General features: G+C 47.4%; 1 protein-coding gene across 1 annotated transcript in view; it reads right to left on the bottom strand.

Annotated features, from left to right (window-relative positions):
* Nucleotides 1-21,512, bottom strand: part of LOC139334874 (DNA (cytosine-5)-methyltransferase 3B-like) — a 33,464-nt gene extending 11,952 nt beyond the window's left edge. The window contains exons 1-6 of the mRNA XM_070968110.1: nucleotides 21,286-21,512; nucleotides 14,508-14,616; nucleotides 5,011-5,161; nucleotides 4,458-4,543; nucleotides 4,175-4,312; nucleotides 2,013-2,156 (exon numbers count right to left, since the gene is read on the bottom strand). Of these exons, the coding sequence (XP_070824211.1) occupies nucleotides 2,013-2,156; nucleotides 4,175-4,312; nucleotides 4,458-4,543; nucleotides 5,011-5,161; nucleotides 14,508-14,616; nucleotides 21,286-21,293 (636 nt within the window). The 5' untranslated portion in view covers nucleotides 21,294-21,512. The remainder of the gene's footprint in view (nucleotides 1-2,012; nucleotides 2,157-4,174; nucleotides 4,313-4,457; nucleotides 4,544-5,010; nucleotides 5,162-14,507; nucleotides 14,617-21,285) is intronic.
* Between the last annotated feature and the right edge of the window lie 260 nt (nucleotides 21,513-21,772).

The raw sequence follows: 21,772 nt of genomic DNA on the forward strand, positions 1-21,772 counted from the left end.
TGAGGTCACGGTCATGTCTTCATTGATGTAAAACACGTCTTATTGTCTCTGAAAGACATTAAAGGTTGGACTTAAGGAGGAGACGCAGGAAAGGAAAAGGTTCAAGGTACAGAGACGAAGGATTGAGGACAGGAAAGAGATCAGCTGATGTTTCATCCAGTTATACCAAAGAAACATAAGAAACAGGAAGGAGACGAATACACAGACGAGACAGATGGAGAGTGAAAGACTTGCTGTCTTTGATGAGGACAAAGAAACTAAAGAAAGAGAAGAAAAAGATGGTATTTTGGAAGAAGTGTCAATTTTCTGCTGCGACTAAAGCTTGAAAAGAAGAAGGGAAGAAGACAGGATACAGGACATGCAGAAAGGTGAGAGGAAGACAAACTGTCCCAAAAACGCTGGTCTCAGAGGGAGGCTGAGAAGACGGACGTCGGTGTTGCAATGAAAGATTTTGGACGAGCGCTCTCCTTCAGACCAGATTACTAAAGCAAACATTTGGCTGGAGAAAGCACGAGCTGAGTGTGTGGAGGAGACAGAGAGCCAGCACTTCAAACCACTCCTGACATAAATCTGCCAGCTGACCCCGACCTTTGACCCCCAGTGGACGAGGGAGTCTCCCTGCACAGAACAACAGGACAGCAGCATCACAAACATAAAGCGGGAGTCCGGCTTCACTCGTCACCTGTCGGAGAGCAGCGTGTTTGCTCAGGTGCTGCTGTTATCTTTGCACTCGAGTCTTTTTGTGGGCAGAACCCTGAAAGAAAACATCCACGGCCCGATGATACACGAGACGCCCTCTTCTTCCTGCCGGTCTTTCTGCTGGAGGTTATGCGTGCTGGTTTGGGAGCAGATGGGATTTCTATGCTTGCAAACAAATCCCAGTTGAGCCCGGGCTATGTGATCCTTCAGTCCGCCTTAAGAGTGAAAAAGCCATTAGGCTTTGTAATGGAGTCTGACTCCATTAAAGGATGCTGCGCTCCACTGAGCTCAGCCCGAGCGAAAACACACAGGGATGCATCGGCGTACGCAAAAACACATGTGAGGGAGCGCGCACGCACACACGACACGCATGCAGAGCTGCATGAGCGGGCACAAACACACACACACACACATACACACACACACACACACACACACACACATACACACACACACACACACACGGGCCCTGCTGTGCAGACTCATGGTCATCAGACTGAATGAAACTATTGATCGAGAGCAAACACAGCCTGAGTGTGTGTGTGTGTGTGTGTGTGTGTGTGTGTGTGTGTGTGTGTGTGTGTGTGTGTGTGTGTGTGTGTGTGTGTGTGTGTGTGACCACCTGCACTAACACAAGGCCAGGTGGAGGAGGTTCTGTGGTCTGTGCAGGGACTTACCCTCCTCCTCTGTCTACCACTGCCAAACCTCCACTTCCTCTTTCAAAAATGTTTTCTCTCTCTCTCTCTCTCTCTCTCTCTCTCTCTCTCTCTCTCTCTCTCTCTCTCTCTCTCTCTCTCTCTGTCTCTGTCTCTGTCTCTGTCTCTGTCTCTCTCTCTCTCTCTGCCTTCGCTCGTCTTAACCCTTTTCCCTCTCCTCGTCTCGTTATGAGTCAGGAGAGCTTTCAAGGTTTTCTTCTGTCTGCAGCTTTTAGAGAATATTTGGACCACGTTGCAGCTTCAGCGCGATGGAGGAGCCATCGTGATGGATCATCGTTTCGTTTCTGGAGAAAAATCCAAAATCCTGTCCAAGAACATCACAGCTGGGTGAACTCAAAGTGAGCGCGAATGTGATGCAAAGACGGGAAATTTCCACCGAAGTGCAGCTGAAACGCGACGGTCTGCAGGTAAAGGTGTTTGTAGCGCCTGCAGACGTCCTGTTTCTCTTTGCTTTTACACTCGGCTCTTTGAAGGGCTTCCAAATCATCCATCTCCCCCATGAGTGGATGAAAGTCTCTGGTCCTGTTATCTCCTTCCTCCTCCTCCACACACACACGCACACACACACACACACACACACACACACACACATCTTACATTGTACTCTGGCTGGATCTCGATGCTGGACAAGGTGCTGCTGCTCTGGGCCGAGTCCTTGGAGTCTTGTTCCATCAGCTCCAGACGGGGAGCCTCTGGGACGCCACCGGACACGACGGCAGCCCCCCGAGGACCACGACCACACTGACAGAGACAGAGAGAGACAGACGCAGGTTCATCAGAGAGAAAGGCATATTTGTCCCAAAAGAGACTGAAAGACTTCAACAGCTATTTGTAACTGAACTGACAGCGTTCCCATTCGCTCAGCTGTCATCACCCCCTCACACCGGTGTTAAGTGTGTTCTTCAGTGTGCTGTCAGAGGCTCTCTTCACCCAAGGACAAGCTGTTAGGAAAACATGCGCACACACTCAAACACACACTCAAACACACTCTCAAACACACTCTCAAACACACTCTCAAACACACACTCAAACACACTCTCAAACACACACTCAAACACACTCCGCCTACGTCGCCTCCTTAATCACTGCGGCTTCTTCTGAGGTAATTCGCAGTAATTTCTATCGCTGCTCTTAACTTGTCGAAGCAGGAAATCAGTCAAGTCAATTTATGGAGGAGAAGACGGACAGATGAGAGGACGACAGAAGAGAGAGAGGGAGACATGTTTGTGTCCAACACCAGCAAGTTTCAATGGAAAAATATTACACTCAAATCATACCGAAGAGTGATGAAGTACACACTCTGCTACTTCTGTCACCTTCAGGTATTACTCAAGTGGTACTCGAGCAGTCCTTGTGTAACACTTGAGTAATACTTGAGAATACTTGAAGTGTAAATAATATGCACAACTTTTTGCAAACTTTAAGTGCTGAAGTACACAAATGAAAATCAGGATTCATGAGCTCTCAAAAGTACTCTCAGCAGTACTTTTGTATTTCATCACCAGTGTGTTGGAAATATACTTCAGTATACTTCAAATGAAAGGACCTTCAATGAGGACATGTACTTTTCATAAGTACACTTTATTACTATTAAAAGTATTTGTATTTAGTTTTTTTTATTTAGTACTTTTTTCAAGTACAATTAAGTACAATTTATAATACATTTACAATAAAGTACTTTCAAATACCACTAAGTACTGCAGAATTAGTGTATTCATTTTAAGTAGAAGTTGTTTAAAAGTAGAAGTCAAGCACACTTTACATTAAGTGTTTCTGATACACTAACGTGTGCTGCTTTCTGTCCTGGGTGAACTTACAGAAGCTCTTATGACGAGGTGGAAAAGTCTTGTCGAAGCAGAGAAGATGAAGTTTTTAAAAAATGTATTTAAAGGGACAATTTGTTTTGTCGTGTGCACGCAGCAGAGCAGCTTTCCCAACATCTGTTTGCTTCTGCACCACCAGAAAGCCCAAAAAATGTAAAAATAACAGCAGACAAAACCACCAGAGTTTGAGTGGAGGAACAAATACAGTTCATGAGAGAAAAACAAGAGGCAGCGGCGTCTCTCTGTCCTCTGCAGAGTTTCACTGAACAGCGAACCAAGCAAAACCTTCTCGTGCTCGTGATTTGACATTTGGATGGAAACATAAGCAGAGAGGCAGAGTGAGGAGGCGTCGAACGGCAAACGGCTCAGAGGAGGGCTGAGAGCAAAGAGGAAATAAAGGATGAATCCTTCTTTGTCTCGACGGGTTCGTCTGCTTGAAGTTTAAAGGACAGTTTGTGTGTTTTCACGCCCTGGATCGACCACGTCCTCACCGCTCTGCACGCCTTCCTCTCCCTCACTGCACCAGGATGTGGGGAACGAAAACAGTCGAACTGGCTGAACTGTCAGCTATAATTTTCCACTGTGGAGCAAACTGTGCACCAAAAACTACAGCAAGTCTGGAGGGTCAAAAGAGCATGTGTGTTTGTGGCTATGCTGACATGTGGGTGAGCAGCAGGTCCCGAACGTTACGGTTCACATTCGTTTGACCTTTGATAAATCAGATGCAGATTCAAATGAGGAGGAAATCGGTCACACACAAACACACACACACATGCACGCACACACACACACAGCATCTGAGCAGCCAAATGGAAAAAATCACCTGGTTTCATGTTTTTAATCATTACACAAGTCTGAAGAATGAACACTGCATGGGGTAAAAAGTGAGTGTGTGTGTGTGTGTGTGTGTGTGTGTGTGTGTGTGTGTGTGTTTACCAGTACCATGCTGTGCTCCTGTTTGCGGTTTTGTCTGCGAGGTTTGGTGTGTGCGTGCGACGTCAGACCGGCCTGGAAAATGGTTCTGGGTCGAGGCGTCTGTCTCAAACCCAGCTGAGCCACTCCTGAAGACTTGTCCTGGACACACACACACACACACACACACACACACACACACACACACACACACACACACACACACACACATAGAGTTTATACTTTTACAAAGAAGCTTTATTAACACACTCTCGCTGACGCACGACGCGTGTGTCTGCAGTCATACCTCGCTGTAGGAGTCCCAGGTTCTTTCTTCCTCTTCTGACTTCTTCCCGCCTCTCTTCCTGTTTCCTCTTGAACACTGGTTATCATCTGGGAAGAGAGACAGAGAGAGACAGACAGAGACAGACAGAGAGAGAGTCAGAGACAGAGAGAGACAGAGACAGACAGAGAATCAGAGACAGACAGAGAGAGTCAGAGACAGAGAGAGTCAGAGACAGACAGAGACAGGCAGAGACAGACAGAGAGTCAGAGACAGACAGAGAGAGTCAGAGACAGACAGAGACAGGCAGAGACAGACAGAGAGAGTCAGAGACAGAGAGAGTCAGAGACAGACAGAGACAGGCAGAGACAGACAGAGACAGGCAGAGACAGGCAGAGACAGCAGCACATCAACAGACGGTTTGACAGATGGCAGAAAAGAAACTCGATATTTTTATGAGATGAAGTCATTAAAATCAGATCATTACAGTCGCCACAGTCCCACAGTTTAACTCATAACCTTTTGAAGAATTGTGTCACTGTCTAAATACTGGAGTCCTGCGTGCATGACGTGTTACCTTGAGGCGAGGCAGCGTCTCCGTTCTGCTTGGGGCTGAAGGGGGAAGGTGGTTCAGCCGCGGTCAGAGGGCTGTTCTCATTGGTCAGCTCCACGCCACAGTCGTTCTCTGATAGGCCCTCGGCTGGAGGCGTGTCTCCGTTCACCGGCGCCTGAGGACAGAGGGAGAACGACCACAGGGAAGGTGAGGACGGGCCTTTCCTGTGATGCTGCTCAGATCATCAGATCAACGCAGCACAAACCTGTGTCGTTAACTACGTCTCCCATGGTGCATTCAGCAAGAAACATCCAAGCAGCAAGTTTAAAATCTGTTCCAGAACCTTCAAGGTTTAACATGAGCAGTTTAAAGCTGCAGACCCAGCTCAGAGACAAACAGGAAGTGTCGACTGTGACAACACACCTGCACACAGCCTTCACCTGCCAGCCCACCCAGAACCGAGGATGACGGCGCTGTGCTGGACGTGTCGGCTGCACATTCAGCACAGAGACAGCGAGACGACACCAACGCTCGACATTCAGATAAAGTCTGTCCATTAAACTTACATGATGCCTGCTGTTGAAGCGTCTCAGTATTCCTATAATCACAAGCTATCAGCAGCAGCATGCGTCATGCTAAGCTAAGTGTGGAACCTGGTGAACATTCACAATCTTCTGATCCCCAAAGTGCACCAGCTGATTACTGCTGACGGCTTTTCTGCAGCACCGGCTTCCAGAAACCTCTTGGATAAGCACCCATGTGTTGCTTATCGCAGCAGCTCGTACTCACGTGTTGCACATGACGCTTTTTATCCATCACTGACACAATAAACCAATAAAAGTAGTCACTAGATCACTGATACTTGAAGGTTTCCTGCACAAGAAATAACATCAGACACAAAGCACTCTGTCAAGCTACAACTTGCAAGGGAGGATGACTAAGAGCTGAAACAGTATAAGATCAGGCTGTTCTGTTGACCCAACACAAAGTATCACAATAAAGCCACTGTTGATAAGACAAATTACTTTACACCTGAAGCTCCATGAGTACCTTTGGAACGCGGGCCAAACCTTCCTCTGCCGCGGGGCGTTGTTTTAATTAAGGAGAAACATTCTTGAGCTGCTCTAGTAAAATGTGTGAAGATTACAGAATCAAACAGTAACCCTGCAAAGACGACACATTTAAACAAATTAACGAGTGCCCGACGGCACCTGACTCAACGCAAACACTGCAGAAACCACACAAGAACAACAGCAGAAGAAGAGTGCGAGGCGACCAGTCGCAGCGAGCCACGTTTGGAGCGCTCTGCCAAAGGATCGTCGAGGTAAAGAGCGATCAGCGAAGGGCCTGAAGGCAGCAGGAAAGCTCTCATTATTGCATCACATCGTCTCGCACATCTGTTTCTGCAGCAACCGTGTTCCGCTCGACCAGATGTTTCTTAGATTTCCATCGTTGAAAGGTGTGGATGGTACTCTGTGCTCTCCTGCTATACCAGTCTTTCCTTACAGGACCAGTGCGTTGGGTTGAGTGGCATCTAGTGGTGAGGTTGCAGATTGCGATCAGCTAGCTATCCTCACCTCAACTTCTTGCACAGTGGCTTTTAAAAGTGTGAAAATCATGGAAGGCCTTCTCTAGAGCGGGTGTTTGGTGTGTCTGTTCTGGGCTCCTGTAGAAACAGGCGTGCAGGGAGGAAACTGTTAGCGTACACTTCCAAGGCTACTTACACGTTTTAGCTTGTTAGCAAGGAAGCTAGTCTATGAGCAGACCTGTCATCTTCACCATGAGTTCATGACGCTTGAGATGTTGTATTACTACACTTAGCGGTCGATCAAGACGTAGATCTGATCTGAGTTCTAACTGCTGCTAAAACTACAGCGTTAAATAAATAAGATAAAACATGTAAATAAGAGAGTTTGGATTTGTTAACGTTTGGGTTATTTTCACTGTCACAACTTTTTGTGTCCAAATCCTCGAAACTCTGGACAGAGAAAGCATTTTTTTTTTAATGCCAAATATACTCACAGGCTAAATATAAGTCAGTGTGGGCCACTGGGGTGAATGAATGCTCACATTAGAGTGGAAAAAGTGGGATTTCAGTCTCATACACGACGAGTCTGAAGCAGCTGTGCAGCAGATGGAAAACTGTGAGACTGTGCTGACTTTTCGAGGCACAGCTCCGCATATCTGAGGCTGTTTGTGATTGTTAAACGTCGTAAAACAGGGAATGCATGTGGTGTGTGAGTGCTCGCAATGCCAAATTTCCCCTATAATACACGAACTCAGTGAACTCGTGTATTAAGTGTGTTCTCAAGATGGCTGAGAGTGACAACAGCCGACGGGGAGAGGAGAGAGAGGGAGGCCGAGACAGAGAGAGAGGGAGGTCAACAGGGTCGGCAAACAATCATCCAGAGACCGAGAACATTTCTGTGACGTTAAAACTTCTGACCCGATGGCTGCTCGAGACAAAGGGAGTCACAAACATCACGAGGGACCGTGAAGACCGACAGCAAAGCAGAAGACAATCTGGGACGTCGTTAGTCAGAAACCTCGCTCTGGATCAGTGTCGGACAGACAGAGGGACCAACAAACCGACCAAAAGTGGTATTTTAGAATTTACAAACGAGACATATTGACTGATGTTCACCTGCTTCACACATATACTCACATTTTTGACCAACAACATATATTTTTGATGCGGATCCGTTAAATTAGCTTGAACACTCTGCAGTCAGTTCATCAGCTGGGCTTTACTGACCAACACAGAGTGAACACGCTGCTCCCAGAAACTCCTCAGTCAACACTTAAACAACACAGTTTATTCCATTTCCAAAAGTCGCATTTCACCTGATGTCTGTCGCTCAAAACGTCAACCTTCAATCTTTCTGCTACACGGTTTTTAAGGTTAGATAATTCAAATGAATTCAGAATTAATCGTTATTGCAAACTATTTCCTGTCATTGTTGCATGAACAGACGCGCATTAATCACCCGCTGCATTGGATCGATGTGTTGAACACATCAGGAAACAGACCAGTGACCTCCCAGCTACTGAGACGCTCATCCACATGCATGAAGCCTAAACGCTGAATGAAAGTGTCCTCCTGTCATATTTCAGGAAAGGAGGAGAGACAGCAGACGAGGGTGAAGAGAGACGTGATGTGGAAAGGCTCTGAATGAAAAGCTGCTGAGGTGAAGAGTGACTGCAGAGCGAGGACGATGGAGGTCTGGTGAACAGGAGGAACGAGTGATGACAGAGGGAGAGGAGCAGCTGGTGGAAGAGCCAGCACAGATGTTCACTGCAACTGTCCAGCTGCCGAGCGTCTGAGCCTGTGAGATGACATCAACAGCGCGGTCTCAGGCCACGTGAAGCTCATTTTGATCTATCAATGTGCAGATATTCTATTACATTAATTCTATTAATTAATTTGCAGCTGCAATTGAGGACGTTTTTCAGTCTATACAAGCTGCACGTGTCTATTTATGAGCCTTAGATTTGAGAGTTTCCTCTCATGAGCGGTGAAAAAAGAAAATTGTCCAGGACGTGACCTCCATGTCCTCCCTGATGTCTCACAGTCCTGAATGAAGCAGCACAGCTGGAGGAAATCTGACTCCCTGCAGCGCAGCTGCTCGTCAGCGGCCTCAGCTGCCGCAGCACACTCCTGTAACACTGACTAACGCAGTAAAACACAAGCTCTGACATAAGAGCGCGCACAATGACCTCCGGGCTCATTTCAGCCACTTCCTGTTTCACCTTCATGTACCTCCACACATTCACACCTGGCAACTGCTCAGCCACAGCAGAAGACTGCTGGTCGTAACTCCCCTGCTGCTGTCTGCACTCCGCTGACCACAGTCCAAAGGTCGGACAGACAACATGACTCTGGAGGACAGTGTGGGACAGATAATGCACCAAGAAAACCAGTTTATTTTATTATGCATCAGCCTTCATTAGTCAAGTTTCCATCAACAGAATTTAAATCACAATATAATGCAGAAATATCATCATAATGTCATAAATAACTGCAAAAAGATGGCTAAAGATTATGCTCCTTAATTTTGGTTGGTTTGGTTTGTTATCCGGGCTGTGGCCCCTTGATTGACAGGTCAGACCAACCAATTACTTTGCAGTGAATGAGCAAGAGAAAGAAAACCACGAAAACGAGCTCTGGCTTATGATTCAGCTCAATTAGAAGCAAACTTTAGGAGGTCAAAGGTCGCATGAACGTGTCGGACAAAGGCTCAAAGTTCTGCACGGTCAGACGCTTGAAGCCACTCGCTGCCTTTCATTCAGTGTCAGAACCAGGAAACGACCCTGGATCTTTCTTTTGCCTGATCAAACTTATTTCTGTGCTTGTTTCTTCACGTTTGCTGCTGGAGGTCAAAGGCAGCTCAGCTTCAGGTCTCTGCCACAGACGTCTCGCTGTGAAGTTCGTCCAATGTTTCCAGAACAGTGTAAAACTTATCTGGTAAAAGTCTAAAAGTCTTTTTCTTATCAATTGGCAGAGTCACAGCAGCTAATGCACGAGATTTATGGCAAATCATAATCTGTGGAACCAGCTGGAACCAGCTCTGATGAAATATCCGATTTACAAACTGATAAAAAATAAGTAAGAAAATGTTGATTTGTTGGCACCATAAAAACACAAATAAACAAGCAGATCAGGTGAAAAGCCTGGTCGACCTGCTCGGATCATCTCTTATCAAACTTCCAGCAGTGAAACACACACTCTCTCGTTCCCGCCTCTCCAGGTCATTTGATATCCCTGCAAACTGCTGGCCTGGAAGCTTGAGCACACGTCTGCAAAAGCTTTAAACGCTGACACGCTGCTCAGCTTTGTTCACACCACAAGAGGCGGCGCTGCAGATGCCTCCAGGTCGACACGTGTTATCAGTTCCTAACCATCAAAATCCAACGGGAAAGAGTTTTACACACTGCAGGGTGTGTGTGAGAGTGTGAGACACACACCTCGGGCTCTTCCATCTGTCTCCACCTGCCATAATCTCCACCAACCTCTGCCGTTTCACGTTGCCCTCCACCTAAGAGCAGCACACAAATTTCTGCCTGTTTCTACTCAAAGTGATCACGCAGGAGAGAGCGAGGCTGGATGGAGAACAGCTCTAAACTTATTCGGGACGTTGTGGCTGTAACTTCCTGTTCCTGCCTCCACTGGTTGCCGACACATATAACCCATAAAAAATCTAATTCAAATTTCTACACTTCAGCTTTTCTACATATTAAGCAAACAACATATAAAACCTTGATTACTGAGCTTCAGAGGTGATGGGATGTGGATTTTGTTACTGTTGGGCAGAACCAGGCTAGCTGTTTCCCCCTGCTTGCAGTCTTTGTGCTAAGCTAAGCTAAGCTAAGCTAAGCTAACCAGCCGCAGCTTCATATCTACCCTGCAGACACGAGAATGGACTTGATCTTCTAACTCTACTCAAGACAGCAAAAAAGCAAAAAGTTTCTTTTAAATACAGCCAGCGTTTTAATAAACGTGGAGGAGGAATGACAACTTGATCCTTTTCCCTCTGTGTGAGTGAATTAAACGAAGTTTTACATGGATTTGCTCAAACCGGACTGATGTAAACAAACTGAATTTCATCGTTTCAATGACAGAAAATTCAGTTTGGACTGTCGCACAGAAACAAAACCCTCCTCCTGCCTCCTTCTCCTCTACCTCACCTCCAGCCTTTGTGACGCCTCCTCTCTTATTCTCTCTTATTCAGCTCAATTTGTTTGAATCTTTACTCCTCTCTCTCTCTCTCTCTCTCTCTCTCTCTCTCTCTCTCTCTCTCTCTCTCTCTCTCTCTCTCTCTCTCTCTCTCTCTCTCTCTCTCTCTCTCTCTCTCTCTCTCTCTGTGAGGGAAGGACCAAACCAGGACGTCTTTTGTCAAAGACGAGGGAAAAACTCCTGTAAGTCCAGGACAAAAGGAGCAGGCGGAGGCTTTGTGGCTACACGTTCTCGGAGAGTAGAAGCTGAAAAAACAATAGGAACACGTTGAAATGAAGTTTGTTTCATGACGGTGTTGGACAGACGCGTCCTTTGCGTCTTAAGTCTCAGTAGCATTTGTCCCCTCAGGTCTCTGCGTCAGTCAACGTGCTGTTTGAAACGTCCATTTAACTCCTCTAATTTCAGACATGAACAGAAAATGAAATTCAACGTCATCCAGGTAACTTAACCTGCTTTCTTGGATATCCATCACTCCTTCCTCCTCCTCCTCCTCCTCCTCCTCCTCCTCCTCCTCCTCTCTGCTGCTGGCAGACATGAACATGCCCAATGAAGCAATAAATGATCGTCTTCTCCCCCTTTGGGACATAAACTGACCTGAGAACAGCTCAGAGTCAATATATTTCATGTTTTCACTCATCAGCTTCACTGATTTCTGTAAATATCTGCTGATTGTGAATCTGATGCAGCAACACGTTTCACAGACTGAAAGATGTGAAACGCTCCAAAAACACCTGTTTGGATCGTTCCACAGGTAAACAGGCTGATTGGTGACAGGTGAGAGGATCATGATTGGGTATGATAGAGGCGTCCTGGAAAGGCTCAGTTGTTCATGGAGGATGGAGAGAGGTTCACCTCTTTGTGAACACATGACTGGATGAAGGAGATGAACACATGGACTCAGAGACACTTCAGGAAACTGCTGTCAGTGAACTCAGTTTGTCTGGAAAAGACTGATTCTGGTTTTTATTTAGGTGTCACAGGGTCCAGACTGTTCTGGAACCAGGGTTGTAGTACAAATACTGCAAATACTACCATCTATCAGTGTGTGGAGCACGGCTCTGTCCAGCTCATGCGCCCTGCACTCTGTGCCGAGTGTGTGTGAAGCAGGGTGTGAAGCCCTGCGCCGTGCAGCGCTCATCGATCTACGTCACACACACATTCCACGCTGAGCGGCAGCCTGCCCTGCGGCGCTCCGACAGCGCTGTCAAAACCTTTTAGTAATGCCTAAATGATTAGTAACGCAGGTTTCTGGCGAACACTGAGCAGCTCCACGCTAAAGAGTCACCTGAGGGGGTTTCAGGCTGTCAGAGTCTCATCTGCTGCTCACAAAGAAACTCGCGATAAAAAGCATCACGATGTGTTTTAAACTGGAGCCCGCCGTCGTTCTGTCTGTGATGCCACAAACTGATGACTTTCAACTTTTATGTCTGACCCCGCCCACTGATCTCTGCTCCACCCAACCACAGCCACACCTGAGGGCGCTGAAACAAAGACCACTGGCCACACGTCACAGAGTTCACTGTCTGTCAGCATCTCTTCACTGGTCTGTTATCTAGAGTTTGTGTGTTTCCGCTCAATCTGAGAAAATCTGATTAACAAGGGCGATTTGCACAGTTGCTGTGCAGCAGAGTGACTCTGAGGAAAGCGCTGGGTCACTAAAGTTCATGCTTAGCTGTCCGATTCAGGACTCGTCCCGTCCAAACCAGAGATTTATTTACTTTCATTTACCCGCAGCCAGCTTTCACGTTCAGGCTGTTTAATCTGTCCGCCTCGGGCTGCTGCTGCTGGAACTAAGAATGTGTGACTCCAAGGATCGTCTTCCAAACTCAGGCCTAAATTTACGTCTGACCCCAAAGCAGCCCAGGGGTGAAACACCTTTCCACAAATCCAAACTCCAGTGAAGACAAACAACTTCCCAAATTGCTGCCTGTGATTGTAAACCAACCGAGAGAATGAGAGAGAGGCTCAGCCAAAGACAACACCAGCGTTTCCAAGCTCTTCTTCTGAGTCATCTTTCATTAAATGAGACTAAACGTGTTATCTACCACAGCACAATAACATGCCCTCTAATTATCTGTAACATCCAGACGGCCGGTTCCATTCTGAATCCAGCCCGAGATGCTGTAACACCAGATTTGTTAAGATCAGGGAGGAATAAATCCCTTGACACGTCATCCATTTATCATCAGTAGATAAACATCCAACATTCATGCAGCTTTAAATGGAAACTCGTAACAGCTGTGAGTTCAAACCTGAGTGATTTAAACTGGTTCAAAGACGCAAAAGGGATTCATGAATGGAGTTCCCTTTAGTGGCAGTTCTGGAGCTCTCAGTCATATCGCATGACCTCTATGAGTTTGCGCCGCTGTTCAAAGTGACACGTTTGAATTTCCACTTCTTCCTGAACATCAGGAGGAGGCTGAAGCTCAAAGTTCAAGTGATACGATGAAAAGGTGAAGTTTTCTCCTCTGCTGTTTCCTCTTTATTTCTTCTGCATGTTGGTGCGTCCACACACGTATCAGACGACCCCCCCCTCACCGCCACCTGAGCAGGTAGAGAAACGCTGCCCGACTCCTGACACAGGAAGAGCGCTGGATAAAACGGATCGTGTCACTTTAACTGAAAACTTTAGTGACAAGTAATTACCCGCCTGCCGTTACGCTGTCTAAACTTGAAGCGAATACCTGCAGACTGCAGTCTCCACGTCACAGGTGATCCGACGGCAGCCGAGCCGGTTAACATGGAGACACGCAAACAATAAACAGAGGAGAGGGATTACAGCGGCGATGATAAGGAGAAACAGAAGACAGACGGAGTGAAGGAGAGGCCGAACGAGCAAAAGAGGAAGAGGAGCTGTGAGAAGAGACGAGAGACGGAAAGAAAGAAAAGCAGAAGGTGGAGGGAAGGAAGTGTCCTTCACACACGGAGTGATATACGAGACTGAGAAAGAGGAAGAGGCAGCAACGGACGACAGGAGCCCATTCAGTGTGTGTGTGTGTGTGTGTGTGTGTGTGTGTGTGTGTGTGTGTGTGCCTGTTAAGAAAGTGTGAAAGTGAAAGTGTGTGTGTGTGTGTGTGTGAAACAAAGTGTGTGTACACATTGTGAGAGTTTCTGTAGAGTGTTAATCGAGAAATGTGTGTGTGTGTGTGTGTGTGTGTGTGTGTGTGTGTGTGTGTGTGTGTGTGTGTGTGTGTGTGTGTGTGTCTTCTCCTCTAAATACTTGACCCATTTTCGGGAATATAAAGACGCCAGTGTGCTCCCGTCATCTCCTCCATCCTTGCTTGAATCCTTCTTTTCTCACCTCCTTCCTTGCTTCCTCTCCTTCCTCCCTCTCTCCTTTGCCGCCTCCATCCTTCTACTATCCCGCATTTCCCATTTCCTCTTTGTGTAGATGCAGCTGTGGGGTGTGTGTGTGTGTGTGTGTGTGTTGGGGGTGGGGGGGGGCATACACCCTGACAGCCAACATGCATTCTTAATTAGACTCATATAACATGCTGGCACTCTTGTCCGGGCATCTGCCTTGGCATTGACACACACACTCTTTTAAACCACAGCTGACTCAGAGGTTCAGGGAGTGGTTGTATGAGTGTGTGTGTGTGTGTGTGTGTGTGTGTGTGTGTGTGTGTGTGTGTGTGTGTGTGTGTGTGTGTGTGTGTGTGTGTGTTAATGAGAAGGCTGTGGTTTTTGGAAATGATTTGGCCTTATCTCCCTCATTACCATACACACAAAGAAAGTCTACACTGTGGCTGCGTGCGTGCGTGTGTGTGTGTTTTTGTGCGTGACTCACAGTGGCCGTCATGTTGTTGCTCTCCTCCATGATAGCAGCAGAGTACTTGTTGGAAGGCATCGCTGTAGCGGTCGACTGGTCCAGTGGTTGTCCTGACTCCTTTTCAAACCTGGACGAGACACAAAGCAGGAAACGCTCAGAGCTGTGGGTCACCGGCACAGACGGCGTCACAGCATCAGCTCTGATCTGTGCCTCCACTGGTCTGGAGATTAGGAGCGGCGCCTTTACCAGACAGAGGAAAAATGATGCTCATTCAGCCAAGAATGTGGATTAAATATGATATTTCATTCAGATGATGTGACTGAGACTGAGCTAACGGGAGAGGAGCAGCACTGCGGAGACTTCTGGAGCTACAGTCTAACAGACGCCTGTTCAGCACCCCGACCCTCGCAGCAAAGAGGAGGCGCTGCTTCCTGAACAGGCACCAACGTTAAACACGTCGCTAACATCTCTGCTAACTCTCCAGAGCTGAGCTAACATGATGGAGCCTGCAGCACGAGTCCAGCAGAGAAGATCAACCAGGCGGCGCTGAAGGAAATCAGCGTATGATTATCCAAATATTACGCTGAAAACAAGCTGGACGCAGTGAGGGACTGAGGACGTGAAGCCTCTTTTAGTCCACTTCCTGGACTTGCTACACCTTCAGCCTGAAGATGGACATCCACATTCAAACCTCAGAGGCTCTGAACTGGGTCATTCTGCACATTGGTTCCCCAGATATCACTTTCTAATCTTCTACAGAGCATCTCCAACGGCCATCTTTGTCTTCTTCTCCTCTGACGTGAAGATGAGATACGACCAACTTTAACAGGAAACACAAACACGAATGAAAGCAGCTTCTGTCTCAAATTTCTTTATGATGACAGTTTGTGAAGACGCTTTATGGCTGCTGCTCAGAAACAGAGAGACAGAGAAGAAGAAGAAGAAGAAGAAGAAGAAGAAGAAGAAGAAGAAGAAGAAGAAGAAGAAGAAGAAGAAGAAGAAGGGGGGGGAGGCTGGGACAAGAGAGGACGATGCTGGCCTCTCTGGTTCTCCATGAGTGGGAAGGAGCAGATCTGACATGCCCATACACACCTGAGGTAAATAGATACACAGCTCTGTCAGGGTGTGTGCGTGTGTGTGTGTGTGTGTGTGTGTGTGTGTGTGAGGGGAGTGAACATGATCAGTGATTGTGTATGTGTCTCTACCTGCATTATGTGTGCCATGCTGCTGCATTCTTGTTTGTGCGGGTGACTGTACATTCTGCCGAGGCGTCACGCTGGTGCACACGAACGCATTTCTTAATGTACGTCTGCCATATGTGCGTGCGTGCGTGCGTGCGTGTGTGTGCGCGTGTGTGTTGAGGTCAACAGCTTTGTCAAACAAGCCTGTACAGACAGACCTGCAGACTTCAGGTCGCAGACTGCCAGCTTTAGTTTTATGCACATGAATCTTAGAAACACGTCGAACTGAAAATGTAAGAGTAAAGAACACAGGAAGGAGGAAGTAAACCTCGCCGTGTCAGAGAGCTAACTATCACTCTGCTCGTGTTGGAGTCAATCATCACATGACGAGCTATGAGAAACACCTTGATGCAGCCCAGTTAACCACCACATTAAAGACCAATCGGATTTGAGCGAAAGCATTTTAAATAGGAGCTAAAAAAGCTTTGGTTTCTCCAGTGACAGGATTTACTGCGTTCCTGTTTCACATCACTGTAAAGCACAGAAAAAAAAGCATCTACAGACGCCATGTTGGATACTGAAGAATCGTTTTCAACACTAAACGGCTCATTAAAAACACGATCTACAGATCCTGCTGCCAAACCACATGACCTACGAGGCAGCTGGATTCACGACTCCACACCAAAATCTGGAGAAACCAGCCGTCATACAGCTCAACCCTCCGCAAAGGCCACTGAGCATCTTCACCAGGAGGCTCGCGTGATTGGTTCAGAGCCAAACGGGCTGCCAGAAGAGATAAACTCTCTGACACAGAACCATTCAACACTGACACGCTCTCCAAAGAAAATCTGATTGATTGCCTCAAAGTGAGACATAAAACAAGGAGATACGTCTGCCGCTGCTGTTTACTGTGAAATGAGTCTTTTCTGACATCCAGAGGTGTTAAGATGAAAGCACCGCTGGAACAAAAGAGGCTACAAAGACATGCAGAGCACCAGTGCATGTGCTCATGTGTTATCTGCCCGGTGTGTTTGTATACTTGGATGTGCACACAGAGGAAACCACACATAAAGCACACAGACCTCGCAGCCACGTGGATGCACAGACCGTGAACAGCACAGAACGATGTCGCGCGTGGATGCCGGCCTGTACGCGCCATTAAAGCGACACACAACACACACGTGTGGTGTGAGTGTTCAATGAAAGCTTAAACCAAGTTTCATGTCATCAGAAGCAGCTTATCGTCCCCAAAAGGACGGTGAGACCCTACACTGTGACTGCAAACACATTATGTCTCTATAACATGAGTGACACACACACACACACACACACACACACACACACACACACACACACACACACACACACACCGATGCTGGAGGAAGGTGTGTTGTTCTGTGTGAGTCAAAGTGTGACAAGGTCTGTGACGTCTGACTGATAAACTGACATCAATGCATGTCAATGAGCGAGGAGGGACTCCCCCTTCAGCAGGCAGCAGGTAGGTGAAGAGGTTCATCGCACTCCCCCCGACTCCCCCTCTGACTCCCCCTCTGACTCCCCACACCTTCGACCTTTCACCTCCACACAGCCAGCAGACCAAGCAGGTGGCTGCTGCCTGTCGAGCTTCTCGTGTCACGTTTCTAAAATAAAAAGTCATCCTGAAACTGCTGCACAAACACGCTTTAGTCACTTGTTTTCAGGGATCTGCTGCTGTTGCTCCGGTCTGCTGTGAAAGCAGTCACTGTCAGTGGTTTCAGTGAAGCATGAACGGCTGTTTCTGGGGAGAAAAGGTCACATATTGAATAAGCTCAGATATTAAACAATTCTTTGTATTCTCACAGCTCATAATGGTTTATTTTAAATGAATGTGATTGTCTTTGTCTGTCCGTTTAGGTGGAGATTCACTATTGTCCCTATAAAAACACTAAATCTGCCACGTTAATGGTTTGTAATGCTACGTAGCCGTAGCTGCGTCGTTTGTTGTGTCCCTGCTTCCTCTAAAACGATGCTGTTCGACAGACCGAGGAATCACTTTGCGTCCTTCATGGCTGTTTCTGCAGAAACCTGCTTCAGCTTTGTGGAACACAGAGAGGTGGAGGCAAGACTGAATTAGAAGAAGTGAGGAAGGATGGAGGGCAGAGAGTGAGGGGCCCACGAAAAGGGGACACAGAGGACAAGGGGGGGGCTTCACATCAAAGTTGTGTCTGGTGGCTGGAGATTAGGGACCGCATTGCAAGAGGGGATTGTTCACTCCCCAAAGGGTATGAACATGAATGCGTGTGTGTGTGTGTGTGTGTGTTGGGGGGGGTCAGCTCCTCAGGGTCTCTCTCTGTGGGCTGCATTCCTTGTCTGTCATGTACTTTATGGCCCCTTCCAGCTCAGATCGAGCCTTCCCCTCTGCGACCGTCCACTTTGTACTCGTTGCTTTTTAAGCTGTCCTGATGTGTATTTATACACACATTCTTTAAACACACCTATATTTTCACACAGCTGCGTACAGTTTCGTCTATTCTTTGCTTTTCTTTGTTCGGCTTCATTGTCCTTGTTCTTAGCTGTCGTGTCTTTTCCTGTGTAATTACACTGAGAGCAGAGTCTGATCTGTGTTCACACACTTGCCAATAAAGCTGATTCTGATTCCCATTAAGATGAACATCATCCAAACCATAACCAGGCCTGGAGGGCACGTTAAATTAGTGTCAGGATCATTTTCTCACCAACCTAACGAGCACAGCTGACTTAAACTTAAACCAGGGACTAAACCCCTGATGACGTGCTGACATCAGACTGAGGCCCGTCGGCCTGATCAGTGTCAGAGCCATCAGGTGGTTCAGGGATCATCCACACTGAGCACTGCTGACAGCTCCATGGACATTTGAAGACTTATCAGTCGCTGCAAGTGTCCCTCTGGTTCATACTGGACCCGAGCAGATCCAGGTCCACTGTGCTTACACCGAGAGTGATGAGGATAAAATCCACTTTACTGCTCTGATCTGTGTGGATACACACGCAGCAGCAGCAGCAGCAGCAGCAGCAGCAGCAGCAGCAGCAGCAGCAGCAGCAGCAGCAGCAGCAGCAGCAGCAGCAGCAGCAGCAGCTCTGACATGAAGTCAGCCTGCTGTTAACAGCCACTATGAACTGTAAACTTTCAGCCTCATTTGTCCTGAAGCTTCACAATAAATCCTGAACAATATGTGGACGTGAAGACATATGCAGACAGTTCTGCTGTCAGCTGAGAGAAGAGTTCAGGTGGTTCAAGATCACAGCGTGAAATACTTCCAGATGCAAACATGAAGACAAAAGCTTCATCACAGCGTCGCCAGAAAGCCTAAAACTTCACATTTAATCACTTAAACTACGTATGACGGAGTATTTCAAACACACCCGACAAAGTCAGGAAGTGCCACTTTTCTAGATTAACTGTTTGGTCTCAAAAAGGTCAGAAAGTAGAGAAAAGAATGTCGATCACAACCCTCCCCGTAAGCCTGAGGTGACGACATCAAACTTCTTCCTGTGTCTGACTGAAACATGTTGAGTTCACTGTCACACAAGCCAGAGAAACGACGGTGGAAACTGAGAAGGACTGAGCGAATGATGACTCCCAATTCTACGGAAGATTTGACTTTAATTACCAGAACAGCTGCCTGTTGCACAAACATGAAGCACACTCAGTCGACTCGTGTTCTGGTTTCCAGTCACCTGCCAAAAAGTCATTCAAGTTATCTGAACAGGTTTACACCTTTTGCAGGCCTCACACTGTTGCAGATGAACAGTGGTGATGGCTGCATCTTTAAAACGTGTGTTTTGTGTTATTTTGGGATGTATCTGCAAAGCTTCCATTACAACATATACGGCAGAATTAACACTGACACATATGACAGAGTCCTGATAAGACGATGCGCTGATTAAGTCTTCACTAACATTATTTATGATGATAATAATAATATATACAATTTACAATTTACAACGCCTTTAGTGAAAAAAGATTATTGTGAAAATGTGAATTTAGTTATTCGTGCTGGTTTTGGATGAGGGATGGCGCAGCGTGATGCAAAGGAAGTGACCCCACAGCGTCACATGATCAATAACTGTCATCATCTGATTCACAGTGTGACTCATCTTCCTCACAATAATAAAGACGCTGATCAGGACGTGACAGATCTGATCCCTCAGGATTAGTCTAAACAATCAAACACTCGTCACAAACATCCAAAGCCAAAGCCTGAATGGAGCCATTCATCACGGAGGAGCGTTCCACGTGTCCTCAGGACGAGACACACAGAATGGACTCAGGTACGCGTCTCCATTCGATCCTGCAGGAGGACAATAAACATGGAGTCCAACCTGCAGCGAATACTAATGCTGCAAATCACAACTCTGACACCACTGTTTGCTGCTTTTCTCACTTTCGTCTCTTTGGAAACTTAAAATGAAATGAAGGTTTTTCACTGCCTCCTGTCTGACATTTACACTTTTAATATTCCATAATTAGAGACACAAATGTTGACTCTGAGCTCACATTCTGCTGGTTTTCCATCGATTAGTGATGCAGAAATAAATAAATAAATAAACCTGTTGTAACTTATTAAGCTCTATCTTTGGAGCACTGGGGGGTTTGGGGGTGATGGTGTTTTCAGTGCAGTCCATGAACTCTCCTCCTCTGTATCACTCTCCTCCTCATGACTCCTCCCCTTCGCTTTCCACCGCATGGCCTCTTTCTGAACTTTCTCCAGACTGAACATGTTTGTTATACATGATGTACGTGTCTCTGGCCGCCCGTCGTCCTGCCAACAACAGCTCCATTTAGAAACCACCGAGTGACAAGACAGCCATGATCCTAGAAGGAAGCTCAGCCGGTGAAGCTCCGCCGTCAGGAGGCCTGACGCGTTCAAACACCGGAGCGCACAGAAAAGCAGGAAACCACCACTGCTGCAATAAAAAAGAGTGCAATCCCAACAGGTCCTGCAGTCAAAGCAGATCCACCATCACTGCACGGTTGACCCGGCAGGGACACCGCACAGCCTCTAAAGCCACTGTTACACCGCCCCAGCTTCCACACCGCTTCAAATCCGACAACAGCAGGAAAGCTTCACCATTAATCAGTTTAAACTCACCGAGCAGCACCGGCAGCGACGCCTGAGTCCGCACAGAAATACAAAGTACACGACAGCCAGAGAAAAGTGGCATAAAGTACAAACTCTGCCAGTAAACGCGCAGAGACGCACTGAGGCTCTCAACGCGATAAACTCACGATAAATTCTTACAATAACTGCTTTATAATCCCCGTGAAGTGAACGCACACACACTGTGCGTGTCTGCGGGAAAACCACGACGATTCTCGATTCCCGAGGTTTCTGCTTGAGGGACTTTGCCTCATCAGGTTGAAACAGCGCCTGCACGCAGCTCACCGTGCACATGGGTTACCTACCGAGCGACCGACCTCACGGCCCAGCGACGAAATGACTGAAAACTTACTGCAAACTAAGAGTCTGGCTCCACAGACAGCGTCAACAAAAGCGGTTCAAAGTGCGCGTAAAGTTTCTGCGTAAAGTCTCTGCGCGCAGCTCAGACAGTTCGCTCGGTTCGTCCCTGCAATAAATCCGCGGCGGAAAACTTACATAACCATCCACGCTTCGTGCACTCGTCCACGGCGGGGAAGTGGGCAGGGGGGGTCTGCGGCCGTCTGCGGGGTCAAAGAAGAAGGAGGCGGTGAAAGGAGCTGAGGAGTGAGTGCTGAACTTGAGCCCGGAGCAGGAGTCGGTCTAGTCCCGTGGCAGGAGTCCTCCGCGCTGTGGGAGCATGCTGCTGCAGATCTGCGCCTGCAGCTCTCTCTCTCTCTCTGTCCGACACTGTGAGTCAAGGTCTCTCTCTCTCTCTCTCTCTCTCTCTCTCTCTCTCTCTCTCTCTCTGCATCCAGCGGTCACTGTGCAGACTTCACTGTGGGTCGACCCTTGTATGCTCGACCTGCAGAGACACCTGAGAGCGGATTGGTCGCTCGGAGAGATCAAAGCTTTCCAGGTGAGAATGACAACTCCCATTTTCTGCCGCCGGGGGGGAGAAATGTGAACGGGAACAACTTTTTAAACCCTGCACCACCTACGCGCC

The sequence above is a fragment of the Chaetodon trifascialis genome, chromosome 8 (assembly GCF_039877785.1).
Source record: "Chaetodon trifascialis isolate fChaTrf1 chromosome 8, fChaTrf1.hap1, whole genome shotgun sequence".
NCBI classification, from domain to species: Eukaryota; Metazoa; Chordata; class Actinopteri; order Chaetodontiformes; family Chaetodontidae; genus Chaetodon; species Chaetodon trifascialis.